The 27,214-nt window shown below is 53.8% G+C and overlaps 5 protein-coding genes and 1 non-coding gene across 6 annotated transcripts; 5 read left to right on the forward strand and 1 right to left on the reverse strand.

Moving 5' to 3' along the window:
- Window positions 1–1,980: 1,980 nt before the first annotated feature.
- On the forward strand, window positions 1,981–4,935 carry LINJ_36_4420 (conserved hypothetical protein; the record flags this gene model as incomplete). Its single annotated transcript, XM_001469984.1, has 1 exon — window positions 1,981–4,935. The coding sequence occupies one exon, from the start codon at window positions 1,981–1,983 to the stop codon at window positions 4,933–4,935; it is 2,955 nt and encodes a 984-aa protein (XP_001470021.1).
- A 1,208-nt stretch (window positions 4,936–6,143) lies between these two features.
- Window positions 6,144–7,979, forward strand: LINJ_36_4430 (conserved hypothetical protein; the record flags this gene model as incomplete). Its single annotated transcript, XM_001469983.1, has 1 exon — window positions 6,144–7,979. The coding sequence occupies one exon, from the start codon at window positions 6,144–6,146 to the stop codon at window positions 7,977–7,979; it is 1,836 nt and encodes a 611-aa protein (XP_001470020.1).
- Window positions 7,980–8,289: 310 nt separating this feature from the next.
- On the reverse strand, window positions 8,290–8,361 carry LINJ_36_tRNA2. Its single transcript has one exon. It is a non-coding gene; the product is annotated as a tRNA-Gln (tRNA).
- Window positions 8,362–8,994: 633 nt separating this feature from the next.
- LINJ_36_4440 (conserved hypothetical protein) lies at window positions 8,995–12,366 on the forward strand (the record flags this gene model as incomplete). The annotated part of the gene is made up of 1 exon (XM_001469982.1): window positions 8,995–12,366. One exon carries the CDS (start codon window positions 8,995–8,997, stop codon window positions 12,364–12,366), a length of 3,372 nt encoding a protein of 1,123 aa, XP_001470019.1.
- An 815-nt stretch (window positions 12,367–13,181) lies between these two features.
- On the forward strand, window positions 13,182–15,293 carry LINJ_36_4450 (conserved hypothetical protein; the record flags this gene model as incomplete). The annotated part of the gene is made up of 1 exon (XM_003392781.1): window positions 13,182–15,293. One exon carries the CDS (start codon window positions 13,182–13,184, stop codon window positions 15,291–15,293), a length of 2,112 nt encoding a protein of 703 aa, XP_003392829.1.
- A 4,468-nt stretch (window positions 15,294–19,761) lies between these two features.
- On the forward strand, window positions 19,762–22,212 carry LINJ_36_4460 (protein kinase-like protein; the record flags this gene model as incomplete). The annotated part of the gene is made up of 1 exon (XM_001469981.2): window positions 19,762–22,212. A coding segment is annotated over one exon (2,451 nt), but the record flags the coding sequence as incomplete, so codon positions are not given.
- Between the last annotated feature and the right edge of the window lie 5,002 nt (window positions 22,213–27,214).

The raw sequence follows: 27,214 nt of genomic DNA on the forward strand, positions 1-27,214 counted from the left end.
AAGAAGCAAGCAAAAAAGGAGCACACAGGAAGAGCGGCGGTGCGTGAGGGGGGGGGAGGGGCAGAAAAAAAAACGAAAAAAAAACAAGCAAATCACGCATAGCGACACGTTTTTGTTGTTGTTCTCTCTCTCTTTTCTCAGGTCGCATGGAGTAGACACTTCGTTGTGAGTAGCAAGTGATGATGGTGTTGATGGACCTCCCTGTCTTAACGTTTGGCTCTCCGTGTCTTTTGGATGCTGCTGCTGTGGATTCGGGGGAGGTTTGAGGCCTTCTGTGGCCTCATCTCTTTGCCTGCTTTCTTCGCTCCCGTCACTTTTTTTTTCGCTGCCTTGCGAGGTGCTGCCTGCCTCCACGTTGCTCTCTCTCTTTGTTGCACACGCACTCGCACTCGGGTACTCCCTCGCTGGTATACGGGGTCGCGCTGACGTCAACCTTACGCCTTTTCCTCCACGTGTTCTCTCTCTTTTCCCTTTCTGTGTCTTGCCACGCAAGCGGAACCAACAATGATGGGGCCTCGCCATCTTTTCTTTTTTCGTTATGTGTCTTACACGGCGCCTAACTGTACGGCTGAGTGTGTTAGGAGTGTGTATGTGCACGTAACCCCCTATATGAAGCGTTGATGACGCCATTTGAGACGCCTCATGCTCGACTGTTCCTGCATCCATTTTTCCCGTATCCCACGCTCGTAGATGTGTCCGCGTGCGTCCTGCAGCACCGCGCTCGGTACACCCCTTTCTTTCCTTCCCACCCTCTTTCCTTTCCTTATATATATATATTCCCGTCCTCCGCGCTAGCCATCACGCGCATGCACGAGAACAGGCGCAGCAGAGAAAAGAAGGGGAGTACAAGGGAAGAAAACGGGTCGTTAGCAAAGGCGAGCACCATCGTCGTTATGGTGCTTCAAGCGCAACAGGCAAGCCTTAAAGTGTTTGCATAGTCCCGATTCCTCCCGCTTCCATAATTTGCCTGTGCACTGCCATACTCGTATTGGGTGTTGGGCGAGAGACAGGAGCCTCTGTCGCCCCGCATGCACCATCTCACCCGCCAGCTCTTTATTTTCTCTCCTGCGTGCAGCCCATCTTTTTTTTGTTCATCGTGTCTTGTTGATGGTGAATACTTGACAGCTACTCAGATCATCAGTCATGTTTGTTTGCTTGGACTTGTCTGTGCGTGCTCTTGGAAGCCGGCCTGCATGACTTTGTGCGTATGTGCATCTCCTCTTGTGTTCTTGGCTGCTTCTCCCTGGCTCCTTCGCGGTTGTCTCTTGATGTTGTTTACGCTTGCTTTAGCGCGCACTTCGCGTGTGCGCAAAAATGAGCATGCGCTCCGGAAAGCAAAAACAAACATTAAAAACATCAAGAAACATCGCAGGCGTCGCGAAACAGTAGAGGCAGTCACATGGTCGCTGAACCGAAGGTCTTCTTCAGCACACATAAAAGCAGGGTGGTGGTGAACCGTGAGAGAGAACGCGAGGCGACGTGTGCCTCTTCCTCGGGGCAATTCAAGCTGCCTTCAAGAGCGCAGTGCACACTACACGATGTCAACACAAGGAACGTTGCGCTGAAAAGCAGCACAGCTCCTTAGCACCACAACCTTGACATACCCGTCGCGCAAGCACGAGCCTTCCTGCCCATGAGCCTCCTTTGTACGTCACCTTTGATCCAGGCTCCCCTCGGTCATGTCAGCGCGCCATCTGCTTCATGTTCCTCCTCGCTCTCTCTCGCCTCGCATACCTACCAACACACATTTGCCCCTTCCCCCTCAAAACGAAAAAGAAAAGGAAAGCGACTCCAGAGGTTCCCCGCTCGCTCTCTCCTCAGCACCACGACAGGATAAAGCGTGTCGCACACGGCGAATCGGGCAGCGAATGCGGACTGGCCTTTGTCCGTGAAAAGGCGAGCACCGTCTCTCTTTCTCTCTGCTCATCTCGGTCACCCTCCTTCTTCGGCTCAACATTTCTCTTTAGCTGGCCGGCGACGATGGAGTCCTTTGATCCGTTTCGGGTGGTGGGCTCCATCTGCGGACCTGTCCCGGTGTGCCCCACACTGCTCTACGGCACGCCGGTGCTGATGGTGGCCACTGGCCGCACCTTTCAGCTCTACAAGGGCAAGGAGCTGGCAATGATGCGCGGCGGTCCGACGTTTCAGGACACGGTTCGTGCGGTAGCACAAGCTGGTAAGTACCGCGCCGTCGCGGAGGGGCCGCGCCTGCACGTCTACGTGCACCACAAGCCCCTCTGGTCGAGCCACCATGAAGCCGCCACGAAGCCGAGCATCACACTCCTACTGGCCCAGGATGACCTCCTGTTCAGCGTTGGCGACGACAAGCGCATTGTGGTGTGGGAGCTCAAGACGGGCACAGTGCTGCAGGCGATGTTGGTGGAGAACACTGAGACGGTCACGTGCCTTGCACTGCTGACGGGGTACACGAACAAGATGCTTCTCGCGACGGCAGAGGGAACGTTGCAGCTCTGGAACTTCCGTTCTGGCGCCTGCCTGTGGTACTCCATGCGTAGCAGCGGTAGCAGTTCCGTGCAGGCGTCACGTGCCACCGCCGGCGGTGCCGCCGCCATCACGGCACTCGCTTGCAGCAGGTACAAGGACATCATCGCCTACGGCACAACGGAGGGGAAGGTTGTTGCGTGCAACGTGGCAACGGACGAGGTGATCACCACCTTCGACCATAGCGAGAGCTGTGCTGTTACGTCGCTGCTGTTTCGCACGGACAAAGACGGCCTGCTTGTGTCCGGCACGAGCCGTGGCGAGGTGGTCATCTGGGACCTCGAAAATCGATGCATGGACGGCACCTTGACCCGGTCCAAGCAAGTGCGCTCGGAGCTGGAGGCACTGGAGCGTCCTCACGTCGACGTCGTGCACTCGCTCGTCATGTTTGACTTGCCGGAGTACACGTCGTTGCTCATCACAGGTAGCGCCGACAACGCCCTCATGCAGTTCCGCTTTGACACCGTGGACGGCCTTGGCGTATTGGTGCGGGAGCGCCGTGGACACATGGGAAGCTGCACCAACGCCATCTTCTACAACACCGACCTTCTCGTTACGGCTGGCAACGACCGTGCCTTGCGCGTCACGCACGTCTTCTCCGACCGCGCATCATGGGAGCTGTCGCAGGGCAAGCTGGGCAAGCGCGGACGCGAGAAGAACTTGGGGCGGGAGGCCGTGAAGCTGCCCCCTGCCACCGCGCTTGCCGCCGCGACCACGCGCAACTACCAGTGGTCGAGTCTTGTGTCGCTACACGCCGCGTCGGCGCTGGCGTGCGGCTGGCGAATGGACACACGCGCGATGGAGTTCAAGCTATCCGGCATTCAGACCTCCGCCCACACCGCCCGCGCTCTGGCGCTGTCGGACTGCGGCAACTACGCCGTCGTCGGATACTCCAGTGGAAACGTCGCTGTTTTGAGCCTGCAGAACCGCAGTGTGCGTCACCTCTTCGACGCCGATCTCGGTGCCGATCGAGCCCATGACAGCTCGGTGGAGTGCGTCGAAGTGGCGTGCGGCAACACCGTGGTCGTGACGGCCGGGCTGGACGGCGTGATCAAGATGTGGGATCTGTGGACTGGCAAGCTGAAGGCAGCCATCCCTACCGGCCAGCCGATGACCAAGTCGTGCATGCACGAGGCATCATCGCTCTTCATTGTTGCGCAGCATTTCACCATTCGCGTCTACCATGCCAATCCCGACGTCGGTCTCACGGAGGAGGAGCTGCGCACTCCAGTTCGCGAGCTGGAGGGCCACAACAGCCCTATTACGGCGCTCGCGCTCGCGCCTGACACGTACCGCTACGTAGCGTCGACCTCCGGTGATGGTGCACTGCTCGTCTGGGACTTGGCCGCCGCCGCCTGCGTCGGGCAGTATCGCTTCGCATCGCCTGCTTTGTCCCTCAGCTTTCATCCCGATGCGCTCTTCCTTGTCACCACGCACGCCGGTGAGCGCGGCGCGTATCTGTGGGTCAACAACATCCGCTACGGGTACGTGCCGGAGGTGGTCCTGAGTCCAAAGGTGAACGCGGTAGAGACGCTGCCGTGGCTACACTTCCCCACTGCGCACGGGGCAGCTGAGGGGACTGCCGAGGAAAGCACAAACGGCAGTGTGCCGCGCACGTCGGCAGCCGCAGCGCTCACGGAGGCGGAGGAAGAGGAACGCGCGGCCGCCGAAGCGGAGGCGCGGGAGGCGGCAGTCGCAGAGGCAAATCTGTTTGATGCATCGCAGGACATTGCCCTGGCGCGTCGGCGACAGACGGAGGCACAGCAAGCGGCGCTCGACGCGATCATGACAGAAGGGATGCAGCTAGCTGGAGTGCCGCAGCGCCTGTGGTTCAACCTCACCGTGCTGGACCAAATCAAGGAGAAGAACCAACCCCTGCTCCCGCCCAAGAAGAAGGATGTGCCGTTCTTTCTGCCCACCACGCAAGAGCTGCGGCCAACGTTTCTTGTCATGGTATCCGACAACCGCAAGAACGATACCGGGAACGCGAAGGGGCGACTGATGCACGCCGACATGGAGGAGCTGACGCCGGTGCAGGAGATGCTTGTGAAGGAGAAGCACGACGCTCTCATGGACTACTTTTTGTCTCTCAAGACCGCGCAAGCAATCGACCTGGAGCTGAAGCGCGCGGTGGATTATGTGAACGGCAGCAGCTACACAGCCGCTGAGCTGGCGAGGATGCAAGCGTGCGTGAAGGGCCTGCTGTCCTTCATCACGGTGTGGCTGCGGCGAAACAAGAACGTCGACTTTGTGCAGGGACTCCTTGCGGACGTGGTTCGCTCTCACGGGGCACTGCTGACCCGCTTCGGCGACGCGCTTGTGCCGGCGCTGGAGGAGTTGGCAGAGGTGCAGAACACGCTGCGCCACTCGGTAGATCACCTGGTGTCGTACCCGACCTGCCTCGCGGGCACCTTCTCTGGCTCTATCTTCTAACCTAAAAGGCAGCAGCGACGCAAGAAAGCAAGAGAAACGGGGAGAAGATGATGGAGCACGTTGGCGCGCTGCCGAGACTGTCGACTTGGCCACCGCGTAGTGTTCTCGTCTAGCCTTTCAAGGCGGATTAATCGACTAGTATGTGCTTGGCAGGTCTGCACTTTCTCCTCCACCTTACCTTGCTTTGCCTTCTACTTTCCGTGCACTCGCTCTGGTCGTTCTGTCGGTTTTCGTTTAAGCACATGTGTGTTCGTTTCAGTCCCTCCCCTTCTGTCGGTGGGAGTGGAGGGGGGGGGGCATAAGCGTTGCAACGTAAGAGTCGACCCCTCTTCTGTTTTCTTTTTCTCTATCCACAACAACACCCGGATGACGGGAAGGGGGAGCCAGGCAAAGCCCTCCCCCCATCCCCTGCCACTGCCGAGCCGGCTTCTCGTGCTGACAGAGTCAGGTTCTGGATGGCGTGGCGTCGGAGCGACCTGCGACGGTGAACACGTCTGTACCATCTACATGGTGGCAGCGTGACTCAAGCGTATCGCACCCGACCCTCGCTGTTCACTGCCGGTGTGGGGAGAGGCTGAGTCACCCCAAAGGGGATTCATCGGGTGACAACCTTCGAAACAGAGGGGGATGGGCAGAGTTGGAGGCAGAGGCCGTGCTCTCAGATGGCTGAGTCGGCGCATTGCTGGGGCGCGTGTGTCTACGTCTGCATCGCACCACGCCATGGGCCTGCGCGAGGCTGAGGAGAGCCGAGCAGAGTTGAGCTCGTGCACTAAGGCAGCGAAATGGGCACGTTGGAGTGAATAAAAAAAATGCGCCACAATAAGGAAGTGGCGAAACATCCAGCATGCTTACCCTGAATACTCTGAGCGTGTACACACGCCGGTCGACTTGCCGCCGCACACTCAGACAATCCCAGGCGGGCTTGACGCGTCGAGTGTGTGCGGAATGCGCCTTAAAGAAGGCGCGCGCGTGCTTACAGACGCACGCGCCCAACTTCCGCTTCCCCCTGGTGTCGCATCCCTTTCTTTACGTCTCGGTGCATGGCAGCATCGCCTTTCGCTCGGCGCTGGGCACCTCAAGATTGGACGAACGGCACAACTCCTACATCTCACTTTTGGTGCCCCCACCGCTTTCTGAACGCGCAATGTTTGCCATGCTGCAGTTTTCTCCAATCCCAGTCGACCCACAGCCACTCATAGACGCACGCTATGGAGGACGCATGTCTATTCCAGCCGCAGATCAACCCACGCAGTAGGCGCCTTGCCCGGCATGCGCCGACGCTCCGCGAGCGCCAGGAACAAGATGCGCAGCGGCGGTCTGCTGGTCGTGAGGGCCACCACGGGCAGCCGCTGCGAGGGGCACCAACGCCGAGCCCCGGGCCAGAGGCTTTCGCCGCGGACACTGAGAGCGACATTGTAGAGTCTGTGTGGGGTCTCTGGCGCGGCGTGGCGATCAGGGAGGCGCGCGAGACCGAAGCTGCCTTGGTGCGCCGCGTGCATTCCGTGAACAACGACGACCTTCTCCCACAGCGTCGGCCGCGCGTGGTGTACGTAACGGCGGTGCTTGGGATGCTAAATGCACTCGGCATCACCTCACCCCGGCACGATGCCCTGATCGCCAAGTTTCTCAAGGCAATGGCAGTCGAAGGAGGCGCCTCGGAAGCCACCAAGCGCGACGCAACGGTCGACGCGGCGCGGTTTGAGTACGTCTTCTCTACAGTCTGGCGGGCAGCCGTCACACACCGCACGCCGTGGTCTCCTGTCCCAGCGCAAGTAAGCGTGTCGCCGCGTTCGCCACCTGCGGTACAGCAGTGCGGCAACTCCCCCAATCCAGCAACAATGCGCCACGCCTACCCTAGGGAAGTCTCACGCCGAGGGGTACCACCGTCACACATGAAGGCGGCGCCAGCGACAGAGGTGGGCAGCAGCGGTGGCAGCGGCTCAGCCGTGAGCGCAAGGTCATCGTCCTCACCCTCCGCCGTGTGCAGTAGTAGCGAAGGCGGCGAGGAAGCAGCACACTCGGGCACAGAGAGCGCATCGCCGCTCACCAGCTGCGGAAGTGGTGACGAAAGGAGAAGTGACGCAGCGGAGAGCGACGCTGACTTTCTGCGCACCAACATTTACGACGCGTCGCCGAGTATCCCAGACTCCTCGGAGAAGCCGCAGGCTGGTGCGCGCAGCAAGGAACTGTCGCCGATGTCCGTGGAGCCGTCGGCGGGGCTCGATCCCAGTCCGGAGCCGCGCAACCCAGGCGAGCCAGTCATCACGCCAGCCCGCTCAAGCGTCACACCCCGCACTCATCATTGCTCTCCGTTCGCCGCAGCTTCGCGGTTCGGCAGCGCATCCGTATCACGCAGTCGTCGCATGAGTTCCTCCTTGCGCGTAATACCGAGTGACTCGCATCTGCTCTCGAGCACCACTAGCAGGGAACTCAAGAGGGCGACGAAGCGCGTGCCTGGCGGGCTGATGCGCGAGTGCACCTTCAAGCCTGTCATCAACACCGTCTATGAGCAGATGCCTGTTAGCTTCAGCAGCACAGCTATCGTGCAGAGGCGCAAGTCCGCGTCGACCGCGCGGCCCACCTTCCAGCCGAACACGCAGCAGTTTCACCAGGCGCGCGACAGCCTTGCGTGTTGGACGGGACAACCCGTCAAAGACAGCGGCGACTACCTGGGCAAAGCAGCGGCAAACCCCTTGGCGACTGGCGTTGAGACAGCGGTGCGCCGCATGATCGCCGCGCGCCAGCAGCAGCAGCGCTCGCAGTCACCTAGGCCAAGCCTCCAAAAGGGGAGCCACCACTCAGCGCCCGCGCCGCAGTCGGCCGTGCGGGCACCCGTGGCGCACCCGCGCAAGCCGCTGCTCTATGTTGACGTCGATCTCCCTCAAGGCCAGCGAGACCGCCTTGCCTTGTACACAGGGGACGACGTACAGGACGTAGCGCAGCGCTTCAGCATCCTGCATGGGCTCAGCGAATCCCTGTGCCAGCGGCTGGAGACAGCGCTGACAGCAGAGCTCTGTGCCCTCTCGGTTGGAAAGGCAGCATAGATCATTATTTTGTGTAACGCACGCACGTCACCCGTGCATTACCCGTCTTCACCCAGGCGCGCAAAAAAAAAAAGTGGAAAGAAACACAAAAGGAGGAGGACACGTGTGCATCAGCTGAACCGTTGCAATCGCCACCCGTCGCGCACGGTGGCCGCCGACGAATCACCCCATCCGCCCCTTAGCCCTGACCCCGCGCACCACCGACACCCTCCCACACACACCCAATAGGGCTCCCCCCTCCCCCCCTCTTCGTCGCAGCCCCAGCGGGAGTGATCGCCGTGGTGGGGAGCTGGTTCTCGATAAAAAAGAACACTCCTACCTGGACTCGAACCAGGGTTATCGGATTCAGAGTCCGAGGTGATAACCGCTACACTATAGGAGCGCCTGCTTACTCGGCGAGTAGGGCATGTGACTGTGAATGAATGGCATGACCCATTGACGAGGAAATGGCTATCCGACCAAACCCCACCATTGACCCACCACAAGCCTGCCGAAAGCCTTCAGTCAAATTAAACTGTTGCCCCCGCCCCCCCCCCCATTCGAGACGTTAAGCCATGGTCAGTGCCTCTCCGAACCTTTACACGTGCACAAAACACCAAAATGTGGTGGCCATGACTATAACCCCCGCGTGCTACCCACGGCATTAAGTATGCCGTTCTTGGAGAACTGCGCCTTGAGATGCCAGCAAGTAAATCATGTTGCGCAGCTGCACGCAGGCGTCGCTAACAAAACTGCGACTCAGAGCGTAAGTGTGCCCACTGTTTGAATTCTTTGAGTCACTTCAGCTGCAAAGCCTACAACTGCAGACGCGCACTTCAAGATGAAACGAATATTATACGTGCTTCTTCCGTAACGTAACTCCATGCACCAACAGCCGCAGCAACGGTGCTCTGGCAATGCTGTTACCAAAATGCGCAGCAATAGACGACACAGGTGTTTTCAAAATTTCACACCTGCCTACGCTCTCGAAGGCTCCTCACCATTCACTGCACTCCATCACTATTCTCTCTTTTTTATGTTTGCTCTTTGGCGAGCTCATAAGCTGGCGCACCTCGTTTTTTTCTATAAAGCTCATCACACCCTTTTCCAACACTTTTCCCACGCAAGCTCCATAACGCTCTACTCTGCCGCGAAGAAAAAACGAACAAGAATGTCAGCGGATCTTTTCAAAGAGGCTCTCCAGAGCCTCTCCAAGAAGGGTGTTGCGCACATCAAGTGTGCCGGGCTCGGTCTCAATGATCATCAGCTACAGCTGCTCATCACCGCGATCGAAAACTCACCTTCCCATCCGGAAATCATTGATGTTTCCAACAACAGCATTACCTCCGCTGGCGTGGTTTATCTGATACGTTACCTGACGACTGCGTCAGTCGAAGCAGTAGACCTTCGCAATAATCAGATCGACGAACATGGTGCTCTTACATTCTTTCCGCTGTTCGAGAAAAAGACGTCGGTTAAGCTTCTCGACGTGCAAGGCAATCCTTGCAGCGCTGCGACGGCGTCCCGTCTCTACTTCTTGAGCAAAACGGAGAAGTGCAGCACTGACGTGCGCTCCGCGCTACTTACTGGGAATGCACAGCACATCTCTTTCGCTGGCATGACCTACGGCGAATTGGAGAAAGAGCTATTGCGGTTCCTCCTCCACATGGAGGGCCTGCAATCCGTTGATTTCAGCGGCATGGACCTTGGAACTGCGGGTATGATTACAGTCGGTACCTTTGTGAGAGACACGCAAGTGTCGGCGCTCTCTTTCTGCAAATGCAGCTTGACAAACGACGCCGTGCTCAACTTTTTTCAAGCTGCCGACCTCGCAAATCAACGCTACCCGAACAGTTTTGACTTTTCTTCGAACATCGGGCTATCAAATGATCTTGTGCGGAAGCTCATTTCGACCACTTTTGATCAGAGCCACTGCATCACCAATTTTGCGCTGACTAAAACGTCTGTCACACCAACGTATGTCCGTCTGGTTCAGAAGGAGTGCGAGCTGAACCAAGAGAATCCTGCCATCAAGCGTGCGGTTGTCGCCCTCCGCAACAATTCCTCTGACGCGCAAGAGGTCAACCTTCAGTGGGATGCTCCGCTACCCATGTGCATGAATTACCTTGTTGATTACATCGCAGCCAGCTCGGTTATTCAGCACCTCAACATCAGCAACAGTTTGATAGATGACGCAGGGCTGGAGTTGTTGGCGGAAGCGCTTCAGAAGAACACCTCCCTCAAGGTGATCGAATTGGCAAACTGTCGTATCACGGCTACTGGTATTCAAAAACTCTTTGCTGTGCTGCAAAAGGGCATTTGCCTGGTGCAGGAGGTCAACATTGCCAACAACAATCTCGATGAAGGCAGCGTCCAGTACATCACAGCCGCTCTCCGCGCAAATCCGAGGTTGAAGACTCTGAACATCAATGTAAACCCCGCCATTTCTCCTGCTTCCATGCAGGAAATTGCCGGGCTCACCATGGTGAACCGTGCTCCGCCGCAAATCCGTTCGGTATTGCCTTTGATCGAGAACAACAGCAAGGATGTGGTCGTTCTTGATTTTTCTGGCAAAGGTGTCACTCTCGATGATGACTCGGTGTGGCTTCTTGCTCAGGCGCTTCGGCTTAATTCGACTGTGCGGCAACTTAACCTGTCACACAACTCGTTTGGTGACACGGGTGCCTCGTACCTTGCGGACTACCTTGCCGACAACCGCACCATGCTGGAGCTGAACCTCTTCAGCTGCACGATCGGGAATCGCGGCGCTCAAAACCTCTGCAAGGCACTTGCGACGAATCAAGCACTGCAGTCGTTGGATTTGTCTAATAACATGATGGATGCGGATTCTCTGAGCGCGCTTCCACTTGTGCTACGCGAGAACACCGCGCTCCGTGAGTTCAAGCTAGAGCGCACCCGTGTTGCCTCCGAGTTTGTTGAGCAAGTGAAGATGGCGTGCTCTCTCAATCGCGAGTGCGCCGCAGTGAAGCGCATCTACTACCGTCTCCATGATGGGGATGCGTCTCTCACGAAAATTGAGCTCTCCAGCCCTGATGAAGAGCGTGTCATCGACGACCAAACCGTTTCCACCATCTGCACCGTTTTGAGGAACAACACGTCTGTGGAGGTAATTGACCTGAGTGGCAACGTTATCGGTAAAAACGGTTGCTCGGCGCTGGCTGCGACACTATCAGAGTGCACTTCCAAGGTGAGAAAGATCATTTTATCCAAAAACCCGATCGATGATGATGCCGCGGCAGAATTGGCGGCATGCTTTCCGAAGATCAAGACGCTTCGTGAGGTTATTTTGTATAACACCAACATCACTAAAATCGGAATGGAAGCCCTTGCCAAGGGCCTCGAGGAGAACGCCAGCATTGTGTGGATTGGCATCACCGATGACGACACAGCTGATGAGAACGTGTCGCTTCTGATGCGGAACCTTGCCTTGAACAACGGCCCGGCGGCTCTGAAGCGTATTACTCTTTCTATCGATGCTGGCGTGATTGTCGACGACGTCGACCTGAGCCGCCCTGTGGACTGTTCGATGGATGATTCGTTGTGCAAGTTTTTGTGTGCGAGCTTGGTGCGCTGCCCAACGCTGCGGTCTCTGAATTTGGCGCACAACGAGATTTCTTCAGCTGCTGTTCCGTACATTCTGGAGGTGGTGGAGATGTGTCCTTCGCTGGCATCGCTGGATTTATCGGGCAACCAGATTGATGAATCTGGTGCTCAGCAAATTATCGCTTGCTTGGAGCGTGTTTCCAACCTTCGCAGCGTGAATTTTGCCGGGAACTTGTTCTCCGCTGAAAGTTTGGAGCGTGTTTCTCAGCTGGTTGCGTTGAACATGGGCTCTGAAGTACTCAAGAAACTGTACCTGACAACAACGCGCGGCGATCAGCTACCCAATGACATCGATCTTAACGGAACCACAAACTCCTACAGGCTGACGGATGAGGAGGTGGTTGTTCTTGCCGGGCTTTTGCAGAACAGCAGCACAGTGAAGTCACTGGATCTTGGCAGCAACAGTTTTGGTGACGAGGGTTGCATCGCAATTGCCGAGGTACTGCGCTTCAATCACACTATCGAGGCGCTAAACCTCGCAGGAAATGCGATTGGCTCGAAAGGCGGTGAGGCCCTGTACTTTGCCCTTAAGATCAATCCGCAGCTACAGCATCTGGACTTGGAAAAGACGGCTATCCCTCGAGACGTCTTGGAGAGTATTTCGAGTCTGCTGCACGTCAATCAAACGCCTTATCGTGCAGTGATCGACATGCGTGGCGTGAAGCTTTATGAGCTGAATGATGAGACCCAGTTTCGCTCTACCGACTACTACGTGGCTCAGACGGTCACCCTTGACGCCGCCATTGAAGGCTGCAAGCAGTCGGAGGTGAAAGCCGTTGAGTAAAAGATGTAGCATGAACTATTGGTGATACGTACAAGGATACGATCGCCTTCTGCATTTTGTTTTCGTTTTCGCCACACAGGACTTATATACGTGCACCGCTTCTTTGCATTCGGGTCACTTCTTCCGTCTTTTTTTTTTCACTGATGTACTCTTTTTTTCCTCTCATGCTCCATGTACGCTTCTTTTTTCTCGTCCGACACAGCTCCTCTCACTATCTTTTCTTGGAACACATTTTTTCTTTCACCCTTTTAACCAGTGGGAACCTACTTTATTGAGGTTTGTTTGAGGCTGAGATGTGAATTCATCAAACGTGTTTGCAGTGCCTCAAAGTTCTGCTGAGCACGTCCTCTCTTTTCTCGTTTTCCTCTGCCTTTGCGCTATGCATCTTAATGTATGTTACTCCCCATCGCCTGCTTTCATGGCGTACATGCGTGGTCAAATGACAGGAAGCAGCTATGCAGTCTTCTAAACACCTCAATGGCGTCTCCTACTAGTTTTGGGTTAATGCGGCTGGTACGCACCCTCTTGATGTATCCAAGGGGGTTTATGCGGCATATGGAGATCCTTGTCCCCACCCCCGACGCTGGGGCTGCTGGGAGTCATCGCAAAATGCAATCGCTGCGCAAGCTCGACATCACTACTTTCCTCTCCGTTACCATCTCCCTTTTCCGACATGCTCTGAACGGGCATTTGCTTTGTCGACTGCGCTGTGCCGTGTAGCTTATTATTGCGCGCTAATGCACGCGGTGGGACTCGAGCAAGTGCTAGTACTCGACTAAAGCGTATGCTGGCTATACAGAAGGTTTCAGCAAGCCATGCCAAGCACTGCGGAGGAATCGTTGCCGCCGCTTTTTGTACTGCAAGAGCATGCAGATCCGGTTCTTAGCTGCAGGTTCTACCCATCGGAGGTTTACCAGCGGGATGAATCAAGCTGGTTCCTCTCGGGAGATGCTGGTGGCCTCGTAGTGTTGTGGAACCTTTCCACAAGGCGCAAGATGATCTCGTTTTCCGCCTTGACGGAAGCCCATCGGCAGCTCTGTGGCATCTCACAACACCGTCGTAATTGCGGCACGCCCGTAGCAGGTGGCTTGATGCCGGAAAACGAGGTGCTGCTGGAGCAAGCTGGTACTCCGGCCTTCGGCCCACACACTCAGAGCATTTTGTCCGTGGGATTCATTCCTTTGTCGCTTTCGTCTCCACAGCCAACGGTAGTCACGGAGAACAGAAGAGTTGTTGCGGACGCATTGGCGCGTGACTCAGATGCAGAGGTATCGAGCGGTGCTGTGTGCCCCGCCGTCTTTGACCATGCCGCAAGGGGCACCAGTGATTGGGCGCACCCAGGGCGGCCGCGATTTCGGCTTTCCCGACGGGCAACAACCCGCAGCGTCAGTTCTGAGCAGGCGTCTTCTTCAACGGGGGACGTTCTGGATAGCGGTGCGCCGGGTTTCGCCTTCACACCCTCGTCGACAATTTGCTTTTACACACACTGCCGCGATCAACGGGTGTACATATGGTGCCTGGAGCGCCAGTGCACTGATGCACCTGCTTCTTCACCGGCCACCCGAGTACCGCAGCTTGTCGTGGTGCTCACAGCCCCGCAGCACGGCTTCTGTCCAGTGGAGAGCATCTCGAAGGCCGCGAGCCCTTTCACGCGGACGTACCTCGCCGTTCCTCACGAGTCGGGAGGTGAGGTGACAATCTGGGAATTGTCGTGGCGACAGCCCAACACCGCGCGTCTCACGAATTCAAGAGAGCTGGAAGGAAAAGGAGCTTCTGACGATCCCCGCTCGTCGTCGGGGAATGCGAACGCCTATGAGGAAGAGGAGGAAGAGGTTAACACGTCAGGGATGAATCCGATGGACGCTCTCATTGCACGAGCAGCCGCAGAGGAGCAACGGCAGGCGAAGATGAAGCAGAAGTCCACCAGAGTCTCGAGAGAAAGTGATTTTCACCATCCTTATCCATCCTCAGCTTTTCCCGATTCTGTGGTTTCCAGGGGCGAACGCGCCTCGATCCTGTGTTACGTTGACCCTGCAGCCACCACAACCTCCAGCAACTTCTCAGTCCGGCGCTTGTGCACTTTTTCGGCGTGCCCCACGTTCAAGGGAGGCACGATCATGCGCCTTACCATGTGCCACGACGCGCAGCACCTTACTGTCGCATTTGAGAGCGGCCACATCGTGCTGGCTCGCTATCGCGACGCGGACGTGATTGACGTGGCAGACCAGCCGAGAGGGGCATGTCACGCTGGTGGATCTTTGCCTGTTGCCCGGGTGCGCAACGTCACCCGCGCTTTTGCCGACTCGGCGCTGGTCTGCTGGTGGAGTGGGCGACGCGTGCTTGCCTGCTCCTCGGAAGGAGGCATGCACTGCTATGACGTCTCGGCGACAGCGGAGGGCCTCTTGGAGGTGCACCTGGTGTGGAGTGTGACACTGCGCAAAGGGATTGGTAGCGTCTTCTTGCAAAGGAATCTCATCGTGGCTGGCTGCTGGGACAGCACGCTGCGGCTGTACGACGCGCGCGATGGGCGAATCGTCAGCATTCTCAGCTACCAAAGAGAGACGATAAATGAGGTGCGCACGGCACCGCCGTCGATCGCGCGGGTGGCGGCGTTTGGGTTTGACGTGCGTAAGCCAAGGCTGTATGCCGGCTTGCCTGGCGCCTTATCAACCAAGAGCACGGCCTGCATTGCATCCAACTCGACGACCCTCACGCAGGGCAGCCTGCCACAATTCAGTGAATCGCCTTTGCGCGAAACCTACGTCGCAGGCACGCCGGCCCCACACAGCAGCTCGGAATCGCTGGCTGCAGAGGAGCAGCTGGTATACTTGTTTGCGTCTGCGAGTAAGGACTGCACTGTGGCGCTCTGGCGTGTGGACCTTGGACTGGTGGTGGAACAGACCGCTCGCGAAGCCATCACTGCTTAAAGTCTGTGAAGATGTGAGATGGACAAAGCGAAAAGAAGGCAACACGAGAGCCTAAGGTTCCTTATTGTGATGATTTCCATGTTCCCACTCGTGCAGCCACGCTGGTGTGCGAGGCAACAAGCGATGGCACAAGGGTGCGCATCATCAGATGCCCAAGGCGGGTGGCCCTTGATGGTTGAGACAGCACACGCCGCACAATCCCTTCAATGAAATAAAGAAAAGAGGAGCGCGAGCGATTCACCAAAACGCAGAAAAGGAGCGACACAAGCGGGTAAAGAAATAAGCTTCTTCGCACCGTGTTTCTTACGCATCTTGCGCTGCCTTAGGGCGTGCGTTTTCTTTTCAGGAAACGCCTGTTTCCGTAAACGGCTTTTCGTTCACCTCGTGGCCTCGTTCTCCTGCCCGTGCTATTCTCTTGCTCTTTTTCTCCCTCTTTGTCTCTTTTCTCCGCCTATCACCGTTCGGATTCAACTTCACTAATACTTTGCGTGTTTGTGCGCTCTTCCACAACCTTTTCTCCTCACAAACGCACCAAAAACACACTGCTGGACCCCCCCCTCTCTCCCCTCCGTGCAGCCCCCCCCCCCCTCCCTTCTCCCTCCCTCATACCTCCCTCATACGTGCAGGGCATACGTGCCAAACACATACATACACGTGCATGACCTCTTAGAGGGTATAGCTCACCGTTTTTTTTTTATCATCATCTTTGAGCACTCTATCTTGTACGTACCCGAGCGGAGCTACGAAAAACAGGGATTTGATATATAAAGACAGAGCTGACGATCGAAACTACGAAACTGAGTGCCAGTGACAATTACGTCCATTACGGCCATCCCGAACAAGCACCCACGCCCGGTTGCATCAGCACTACCAGTGAACTTAAAGACCGAACACCATTCTGTCAACGACCAAGATACCGTAAGCACGAACGAAGAATAAAAGGAGAAAAAGCAAGGCCGGCGACACAGGAACCAAAGTGCAACAGTGTGTCTCCCCCCTTTTACCCATCTATACGTATAGCATTCACCCCACCCTCTCTCCCCGGTGCCCCTTAACCTCTGTCAAGGAACGGAAACTTGTTGATTTGTTCACGATCCTTCGACTCCACTCCAGCACCTCGCGCAATCGCCTCTACAAGGATACGCTTCTGGATCGCACAGATCACCGTCGACTACATTACGGCAGTGCGTCCCCACCGACCGCTGGCACATACAACAAGGAGCAGAGTGCTGTGCCGTCGAGCGTGCGTACGCGCAAGCTTTTTCAGTTCCTTTTTCTTCGTTCTCTCTCTTCCACTGCTTACGTGACAGCTGAAACTGTGCCTCATCGTTTTTCTTCCACTGTGCTGTTTCTCTCTTTTGCTCTTGTCGTCTCTTCCGCTGCTTCTTGCTTTCGCACCACCCACCACCACCTCCCTCACCTTCCCTCTCTCTCCTTCACCCTTTCACCATACTGCGCTTGATCGCACACATACAGTTCACGCCCCGTGCTCAAGCCAGCTTTTTTCCCTTTTCGCCCCCTTTCAGCTCTCTCTCTGTCTCTCTGCTTTTCTACCCGCACCTTCGACCACTTGTAGCGGGTTTTCATGGCGACTCGCAACGTGTACACGGCGCGACCATAGCGGACACGATCACACAGACAGACACACACGCCCACCCTCCTTCCCCCCACACCCGCGAACAAAAAGAAAGGAGAGGGTTCAGTCATATACACACAAGACGGACCCGCCACTGCTAACACAGAGAATTCTATCCCCTTCTTTTTCTCCCTTGTTTTCAAAGGACCCAGACGAAGTGCTTTTCACGCCTTCCGCAACGGCGAAGCTTCCATACACCGACACACCCAGGCCTACATACACAAGCACACGACGCTTTTGGTTCGTACATAGCGTGAACCTTCCCAATTTCCATTGCCGCTTCAGTTGTCTTTTTGAAGCCGAAAGAGAGAGAAAACAACAAGGGAGGGGAATCCCCATCGAGCAAGAGAAGAGAATAAAGCATCGAAACCGCTTCCAAATTCGAGCCTGCTTGATTGTGTGTGGAGTGAGCGCCTTTGCACGCCTCATTACCTCTTCTCACTCCTCAGTTTCTTGCTTTTTTTCTTCCTTGCTTTCAACTGTGATACTCCTAACTTTACTTCCCTTTGTTGTTTTCTCCCCCCCCTCTTTTGGCTCGTCTTTAAACGACGAAGGGAGGAGAAACGAAGAGGAAAAAACGTCATCTCGTCGCTTCTTCTTGTTACCGTCTCAACAGCACTTGTCTTGGAACAGGCGAATAGGAAACGAACAAAAAGGAAAGAGCATCTCGACAAGGGCAGCCACTGAAGCAGAGAAACACGCAGGAAAAGAGCAGGAAGGGTTCAGGAGTGGAGGAGGAGCAACAGCAGCACCACCTGGGAAGGAAAACAACCAAAAAGGAAGATCACAAGGGAGACTATTGCCCTTCTTTCATGCTTCTCTTCTGTTTTTTCTTTTCGTGAGTGCATCCTGCTCTCTGCTTCTCTCCACTTCGCTCTTCTGCCTGGATCGCTCTGTCTTCACGATTTTTCCACTTCGACTCGAAAAAAAAAAACACACACACTCTCTTTTTTTTTAGCATTTTTCGGTTGTCCTTCCTCCCTTCCTCCCCGCCTCTCTCTTTTCTTTTCTCTTAGTTCCCTCCCTCTTACTGAACTTCTTTTTGTTTCGTCTTCTGCCGTATTTCGTTTCGATTTCTTTATCGACTCTCGCTCTCGCTCTCTTTTCGTGGGTTTTGTGTGACTTGTCTTTTTTTCTTTGCCTTGTTGTTGTCTTTTTTTAAATAATATATATATATAATATATATATATATTATATATATTATATATATATATATATTGTTGCCTTTCGTGCTTATTATCCTTTTTGTTTTACTGCCGTGTTTTCTCTCTTCCTATTATCTTGTGTGCGGTGAGTGTGACACTGCTTTTTTTTTGATTATTATTATTATTTTTTTTCATTTTGTCTTGAATTTTTTTTTTCGTTTTGTTGTCTGCTCTTTTCGTTTCTACTTGTCGTGCCTTCTCGTCGCGTTTTTCTTTTTTTTTTGCCGCGCGTGTGTGTTTCCTGTTTCTTTGCGTTCGTGTGCGTTTGATCTCACCCTTCCTCTCTTTTTTCATCTTTCTCTCTGCTTCACTCCGTACGGCTTCATCACATTCTTTCTGCAAAATCATCCACTCACCCACCTTTTGTTTTTTTTTCTCGTGTGTGTGTGCGTGCGTGTGTGTGTGTTTCTGTTTCCAATCACGTACTTTGCCCCTCGCACCGTCTTCTCCTTTCCCCCACCTCTCCTTTATTTTATTACCCCCCCCCCCTGTGTGCGTATTTTGAACGGATTCTCTCAGTTGTTCCTCTTTGTTTGTTCTTTCAGGTTGAGCCACGACTCCGTCTCTTTTGTCTCCCTTTCTTTTCATTTGCCCAACAACAAAACAGAGAAAACAGAAGTCGTTAGGGAGGCAGTCAGCGAGACGGCACCAACACACACACACACACACACACACACACACACGAGGAAAACGAGAACACAGCGGAAAAGAGAATACAGACACACCCACCCACATATATATATATATTTCCCCTTGTTCTGTCTGAGCCACAGAGGGAGGAACTGTAGCGCCTGTGCATTTCGATTTGCCCCCCCCCCCCAAGGGAAAAACAAGAGGAGGCTATAGGTACGCAAAAGGGGGAGAGCTTAACGGACACACAAAGAAAACAGAAGCAACGAACGAAAGCGTGTTTTGCCATAGCGCGCGTTTTCCTAGTTTTTTTTTTTTGACAACGAACCGGTGACTTTGTCTTATTTGGTTTCCTTTCCGGTGACAACAAAGAACCGCAACGCTATACAGTGTTTACTCGTCTCTTGTCCCACTTTTTTGCCACTTGCTTGTTTTTTTTTTCGCAGTGAAGAGTTATCCTTCCTCAAAAAAGTGAGAGAAAAAAGAAAGAAAAGGGATAGCACATCTTTTTTTCTTGTTCTCTCCCCTTTCCATACTGCCTGTAACCTCTCTCGCTTTCCACGCGTCGTTTTCTTTTCTTCTTTTGCGTTCCTTCGCTTGCCTCTCTTCTCTCTTGTCGTTTTCGTTTAAATCTTTTTCTTTAATTGGTTATTTCTCATTTCTCTCGTGCTTTCTCGCTTTCTATTTTTCCACCCCTTTTCACCTTTTTTTCTTTTCATTTCCGTTTTCGTTTGTTTTCGGTGCTTTTACTGCATTTTTTTTTTGTTTGTTGGCTTCACTGTTCGTTTGCTTTACAGATTCCCAGATCTCTCTCCCGTGTTTGTGCGCTCTTCTCTCTTCTCAGGTTGTTCCGATTTTTTTTTTTGGCTCGAAGTGCTCACACGAACGTTTTTCCTTTTGTTTTGTTTTGCTTCCCTGCGTACCTCTGCTACGCACTATTACGACCACTAATACGAAGGTACGTCACCCCTTTTATTTTGTCCGCGACTGGCCGTAGCTTTGTGTGCACTTCTCCCGCTTCATGATGATGAAGTCTTACCGACCGCCGGCGTCCTTCCAGCAGGGCCGCTACATCCCAAACAAGGTGCTCGGTACAGGGACGTATGGACAGGTGATTCGATGCTACGATACCGTCATGGGCAAGGATGTCGCTGTGAAGGTCGCGCAGAGTGACGCCGCGTACCGTCGCTCCGCTTTGAACGAAATCAGCGCACTGCTCTGCCTCAAGGAAAACGAAGACTCCGTGAACATTCTGGACTCCTTCGAGGACGCCGGGCATGTGTGCATCGTCTCGGAGTTGCTGGACCGAAACCTCTTCGAGGTACTGCGAAATCGCGGCTTTGGTCCGCTGTCACTGCGCGAAGTGCGTCAGGTCGCTCTGCGCGTCTTGAGCGCGCTAGCCTCGCTCCACAACAGCGGGTACATTCACTGCGACATCAAGCCCGAGAACATCATGCTGCGCCGAAGCACTCCCGTCAGCTCGGATTCCTCCTCACCCATGCTGGGGCCCTTCACCAGCGAGAATGCCAGCAGCCGGTCGTCGAACAAGAGCGGCGAGCAGAACAACTTCCCGAACGCGCTGGCTCCCGGGCAGGAGGCCCTGAAGCTGGACACCAACGCCAACGTTCACAACCAGCTGTGGCGTAACACGAGCTCGATCGACTCCCTCGTTGGGAGCACGCACAGCGCTGCTTTCCAGGACGGCGATCTGAACATGGGCTTCTCCCCGCGCACCGGCAACCGTCTTGGGGGCTACTCGAAACAACAACACGGACAGCGCGGCAGTGGCGATGCCACAGCTTCGATCAGCGGTGCTGGCATGCGTCACAGCGGCAGCCTCGATGGACTCTTTGGCATGCCAGCTGCTGCAGTCGGCGCCTCCGGCACCGGCAACAACACCCGCAACGACCTCCGTGTGAATCGCAACACCCTGGGCAACAAGGATAGCGAGTCTCAGGAACGGACGCAGTTCAACCCCGACGCCAATCCGTACTGCCGCACGTGCCTGATCGACTTCGGCGCCGTGCGCCGTTTTAACGAGAACACGTACTACGACGTGCAGTCGCTCTGGTACCGCGCGCCGGAGGTGGTGTGTGGGCTTCCATACACCACTGCGATCGACTCCTGGAGTGTTGGCTGCGTCCTCTTCGAGCTCTTCACCGGCAAACCGCTTTTCCCGGGCGAGAGCCTGCAGCATCAGCTCTCGCTGATTGTGCAGCACGTCGGCCATCCCTCTCAGGCGGCGCTCACACTAGGGTGCTTGGCGACGCAGTTCCAGCTTCCCATGGTGTACATGTCGCACGACGCGCGGCGGGAGCACGTGCGGCAGTGGATTCTCTCCTCCCGCGAGGCGGGGCTGCAGCGGTGGCGCAAGCATCAGATGCAGAAGCTGCAAGAGGCTCACATCGCCGGCAACCAGCCGCTTTGGTCCCACCCTACTGCCGATGTCCCGAGCACCAAGTCGGAGGAGGACGCTCTGCTAACCGCCACTCCCTACGGCGAGTCAGACGTGGACGGGGCTTCGGAGGAGCTGGAGCTGCTTGTGGACCTGGTTTGCGACCTGCTCAATCCTGACGAGTCGCAGCGACTGAGCTGCACGCAAGCGCTGCGCCATCCGTTCCTGAACAACGCCTCCAAGTGCCGCAGCGCTGCCCCGTGCCCGTGCACCGCCACCCCAGCCGCCTGCTTTCCGGCTGTGTCTGCCGCGCCAGCGCCGATGCCGTGTATTATGGCCACGACTACCACCGTACAGCCGGTGATGATGACCGCCTCGCCATTGAGCGTGCCGATGGGATGCTCTCCTGCCAGCCCGTTTGTGATGCACCCGGTCCACTCTGCCCCAGCCGCCACCGTTCCCTTCACCGTGGCACCCTTAGAGTCGATGGTGGGGGTGGAAATGGAGGTGTCGACTCTCGGTGTTTCTTCGCAGCATCAGCCCCCTCAGGCGTTCAGCACTTACCCCGCCGTCGCGGCCTCAACCGTGTACACTACCAATAGCACTGGGCAGGTGATGCAGTGCACTGTGCCAGTCTTCACACAGGTGACTCACCAAGTCGCGCCAAACGTCGGCCACGCGTTCCTACCGCTTGGCATGACCGCACAGAATCCGGCCGGTGGCACCTACTGCTCCCCCACCACAACTGCATCGCAGCAGCAGTACCCGCCGTCGGGAATGAGCATCTCACCCACGTTCTCGCCGAGAGGAGCGCTCGTACACGCGCATGTGCCGCTGGGGTTCACACCCACCACAGCTTCCAACCCTGCCGCCGTCGCCGCTCCTGCAGCGTCCGTACAACCCCTCGGTGCCTCATCGTACGTGCTCGCCAGCGCCGGCACGGTTCCCTGCATGCACGACTACCACTCTGAGATGGCTTCCGCTGGGATGTCGCCTTATGTCCTGTGCCATTTTCAGCCGCCGCACGCCTGCGCCACCGTCATGTCTCCTTGAGCGCGAACGCACACTGCAGTGATGAAAATCGACACCAACAGTGCCAGTCACCTGCACGCCTCGTGCGCGCCGGTGCACGTGTGTCCTGGCTCTCCTCAGACCTACTTTACAGGTCTTTGCGGTTCTCTTTTTTTCCCCTTCACCAGTGTGAGTTTTTTTTTTCCCATTTTGCGAAGGGGCAAAAAAAAAAGACACAAAACAACAACACAGCACAACGAGTTGACGAGGGCCGCTTCGCTTCTTTCTTCTTTTTTTCTTCCTCTTCCATTTTTTTGCGACTTGCGAAGCCAGAGAGTTCACGGCTGGACGTGCACTCCCACAAAGAACAAAAAAGGGGAGATAAAAAGAGTGATTGGGGATGCTCTTGTTCCAACCACCGTCTCTGAGTCCATCACCGCCACGAACAGAAGCAGAGCAACAAAGACAACTGGGGGCGATAGGGGTGCATCAAGTGCAGTTGCTTTACTTGTGCCAGACCCACCCGCCCTTCTCTCTCTGACCTTTTTTCTCCGTCTCCCCGCTTTCTTGTACGTTCTTTTCCATTTTCTCTTTTCTTTTGCTTTTGCGTGTTTCACCTTTTTTTCCGTTTTTTTTTCCTTTTCGTTCCTTCGCTTCATTTTTTGGCTTTGTTGTCCGTACTGCTTTCCAATGCCCGATCTCCCTCCCTCCCTCTCCCTCTCTCTCTCGGTTCTTTTTAATTTATTATTATTATTATTTTTTTTTTCATTTGCTCTGCCTCCGCTTGCCTTCTGCGTGTGTTGTGTACACAATACAAAGCGACCATCACCGCATCTCCGCCCCGCACGCGTGCTTGCCTGTGTTCCTTGCTACCCTCTTTTCGGCGCTTCTTGATTTTTATTTTTCGCTATGTGCTTGCCACTGCGTGCCTCTAGAAATGCAGCTAGCGACTTCTCTCATCTGCAGCACTGCCTATGGCACCCCTCAAAAAAAAACGCTCATACAGGCGCCTCCCTCTTCTTTCACTCCGCATGCGCACATGGAAGAAAAAACAAGAACAACAGGTCTTTGTGTTTCTAGACACCACGTACTACTATTTGCTGTTATTGCTCCTCCATTTCCGAAAAGGGGCAAAAAAAAGAAGTAAGGAGGGAACGAGAGGAGTAGGCAATCAAGGTAAAAATCAAAGAACCCCCTCAAAAGGGCTAGACACTGATGTATATCGAGGATTCGCGACTGTGCCTCCACGCCTTTCTCTTTCCTATCTGCACACCTCTTCTTGTTCGCTTCCGTTGTCTTCTATCAAAAAATATTTTGCACATTTTTCTCGCGTGAGTTCTTATCAGCTCCCCGTTTATATCTTTTTAAATATATTTCCCCTGCTCTTTTTTTTGCTTTCTCTCTCTCTCTGTACACTTACCCGTTTTACTTGAAAGAGGAACTGCCCTTTTTCTCTTTTTTTTGTTTTGGCTTTTGTGCCTCTCTTCTCTGCCTCGCATCACCTCCAACGCTTCTCATCGGTCCCTCCTCTGGGTTCTCCTCCTCTTTTTATTTTCGCCTTTAACTATATATATATATATGCCCTCTATTGGCTTCTTGGCGCGTTTTTTCCCTTTTTGTCGTCGTGTTCCTGCTCTCCCACTCCTTTTTTGATATTGTGTGCGTCGTACTTCTCTCCTCTTTGGCCCAACGAGGACTGCCTCTCTCTCCCGCTTTTTTGTTTGTCTTCCTTTTCGGCCTATCTTTTTTCTCTCTTAGCTCTTTGTTTTTTTTTGTGTTGTCTCATTTTTTTTTCCTTTCCGCTCTTCCGCTCTCCATCTCTACTGCAATGTGTGTGTGTGTGTGTGTGTGCTTGTTTTGAATTTTCAGTCCCTGATTCCCTTACTTCGCTTCAATTCCCGCTCGATCCATTTTTCTCCTTCCTGTTGTTGCCCATGTCTTGTGTGTTTGTGTGTAGGTATCTTTTCTTTTTTCTTGTTCTTGTGGTTTACAATGATGGGCGTTTTTTTTCTTTGCTTTGTTGGGTGCTCGTTATGACATCTTCGCCGTTCTCGTTGAGACGCAGTAGAGGCAAAAAGATGGGAGCGCGAGAGGACAACGCAGTGCGAGACATCGAGGTCTCTACGCGGTAGTGTCGTCTTATTTTGAATTTTCCATTTTGTCCTCGGTCTCTTCTCTCATCTTCTTTCTACGTGTGTGCACGCGGTTTTGCCCATCTGCAAAGACACACTCACACAAAAGGAGAGGAGGAGGAGACTGGCACATGCACTCGTTTCTTTTCTTGCCTCTTCTTAATTGTTTTTCTTCCGCTCAATGAGACGAATAAACTCTTCCCTCTGTACATACGTGAATTAAATCTCTCTGTAAAATGATCGATCGAGACACCAAAAGGCAACAAGAAAACAAGCGCCGAAAAAAAAATAAGAAAACAAAAGACAAGGGCGAGAAAGAGCGCGACTGTCTCTCCTCCTGCGAAAAGTAGAAAAAGAGAAGTAGGCGGAAAAGTCGGGTGGGAACAAAATCGAAGGAAAGAGAAAAGAGCGAGCAATACTTTTCCGCCTCCTTGATTTCGCCCTCTTTTTTATTTACCTTTCTCTTGTACACACACGCGCACACAGACGCTTTCAAGATTCGTACAGTTAAAGAGCTGCTTTTTACTTTTCTTTGTGCTCCCTACGCCCCCTCCCTTTTTCTCTATTTGCGTCTGTGATCGTGACCACCTGCATCCCACGTACCAACGGAAGGCAAGGACACACACACACACACACACACACAACACGCACACAGGAGGGATATCGAGGGGCGCAAATACACGCGCGGAACACGAAGAATGAAGTGTTTACAGTCGCACGTATTCCTAACAGCTGACACAGGCATTGTAGTGCGCCCTCAATCTCTCACATCTTTTTGCAGCGTCCTCTTTTTTCTTGAGTGGCTGAGGTTTGTGCGTGTATGTCTTCCCACTTTGCTTCTTCATCGTCTCGCTTTTTTTTTCTTGCCTACTTGTCTTCTTCGTCTCTTGCTTTACGGTGGTGACGCACTCTCCTCCTTCCCTTTCTAAGTCTTTTTTTTCCTGTTTCTTCTCTACTTCTGCTTCCTTTAATGCCTAGCTTTCTGCGTGTGCGTGTTTCATATTAAAGAAACTATCAACATCCCTCTTGTGCTTCCCCCCTCTGTCTTGAATGCTCCCCCTTTTTTCTCTCTCTATATAGGAGTACCCCCTATCTCCATCCTTCACTGCCTCTCATGCGGTGGTCTTCTCCCCTTTTTCATGTTTTTTTTTTCGCGGTTTCATCTCGGTTCCTGTTCTCTTCTCCGAGTGCTGTTTTTTCTAACTCCCTGAGTTCTTTGGTGTTACCATGTGATTCTCATATACGCTTCCGCGGTTCTCGCTTTTTTTACTTTTCATGTGTGTGCTTCTAAGAAAGGGCTCTTTTCTTCTTGATTCAGTCTTCTCATTTTCTCCCGTATTAGCACTTCCATTCCTGCGGCTCGTGTCGTGGCTCTGTCGGTCTTTCACCCGTCTCTCTTTTTCTCTCCCTTTGCGGGGAGAAAAAAAAACAAGGGAAGGGGTGGGGAGGCAGCCCCCGTGAGAGAAAGTGCGAGCCGCTCTGTCACTCCTGAAGGCCCCTTTTTTCTTCGTTTGCTTGCTTTCATTTTAAACGCTGTCTTTACGTCGTTCTCATTTTCGTTTGCCTACTTCCCTTTTTTTTCTTTGGGTCTGCTTCCCCCTCTTTTTTTTCTTCTTTCGCGCGCTTGCTTCTTGAACTTCTCCTTTCTGGCTTTCTTTTCGGACGTTTCTGTTCGCATGTGTTCTCTCCATCTTTCTCTCTTCGCTCTCGTCGATACTTGCCCATCTACTCCGCGTGCGCGTTCTCTTTAGTGCGATGTTGAGAAGCACAGGGGGAAAAAAAAGGACAGAAACAAGGTGTTCTTTTTTTTTCTTACAGAAGAAGACTATAGAAAAGAAAACACTATTATTGTTTCACCCCCCCTCCCTCCCTCCCTCCCATTATTTTTTTTTTACCTCTCCCGCTTTGCTCCCTATCTCTTCTCACTTCGTCTCGTTGGCGTCTGCCTTGTTTCTTTTCTTTTTTTTGTTTCACCCCTTTTGATTGATTCTGCAACTCGCTCATCTACTCGTTTTCTTCTTTCTCCAAGCGTGCGACTCTTCTGTTCTTTATTATTATTATCATCTTCTTGCTCTCAAGATCATTTTTTTCTTTGTGTTTCTTGTTCGGCCCTTGTCTTTCTGTCCTCGATCTTCAGCTCTTCTCCCCCCTCTGCTTTGAATGTGATACGGACCCTTGCGTGAGTTCTTGCATGAAGTGTGTGTGATTACGCTTGAGTACGTGCGCGAGCGAACAAGATTTTTTTCTCCCTTTTTCCGCTTCTTTCTGTTTTCCTCTTCCACGACGGCATCTGTTAGCCGGGGATACAAAAAGTGAGTGTGTGTGCGTGCGTCACTCCTCGTCTCTCTCTCTCTCGCTGAACGTGACTGTGATATGCGTCTCCAACAGAGAAAACTGAGACGCTGGCTTCCCTTCCATCCACACCCCCTTTTTGTCACTCTCTTTGTGTGACGATCCTACTCGCGCATTTTCACTCTCTGTTCATACCCACTTCTTCCTCTTTCGTGTTACCCTCCTTTTTTCCATTCTGAATCTCCGTGTTTTATATCGGGCTACCCTTCTGTCTATCGTCAGACACCTTCTTTTTTTTTATGTGTGATCACAGCCTCGTTCTATGTTTGCCGCTTTCTGTTCTTTGCTTTTTCTTTATTGAGTGCTTCCTCATCCCTACCCCGTTTCGCTTGCTGTGCTGTGTTTACATCCCCCTTCCAACAAAAAAGTGTGAGAGGCAGCTCTTTTTTTTCGTGTGCATGTGCGTTAATTTTTTTTTTCTTGTCCCAGACCCCCCCCCCTCACCTAGCTCTTGCTCTCTTTCTCCTCCTTTCTTTTTGGCCGCACAGATGCACCGGACGTACTCTGACAAGGAAGGCGAACCAAACACAATTGAATAACGAGGGGAAAAAGAGCGTTCG

Source organism: Leishmania infantum, chromosome 36 (assembly GCF_000002875.2).
Source record: "Leishmania infantum JPCM5 genome chromosome 36".
Classification (NCBI taxonomy): Eukaryota; Euglenozoa; class Kinetoplastea; order Trypanosomatida; family Trypanosomatidae; genus Leishmania; species Leishmania infantum.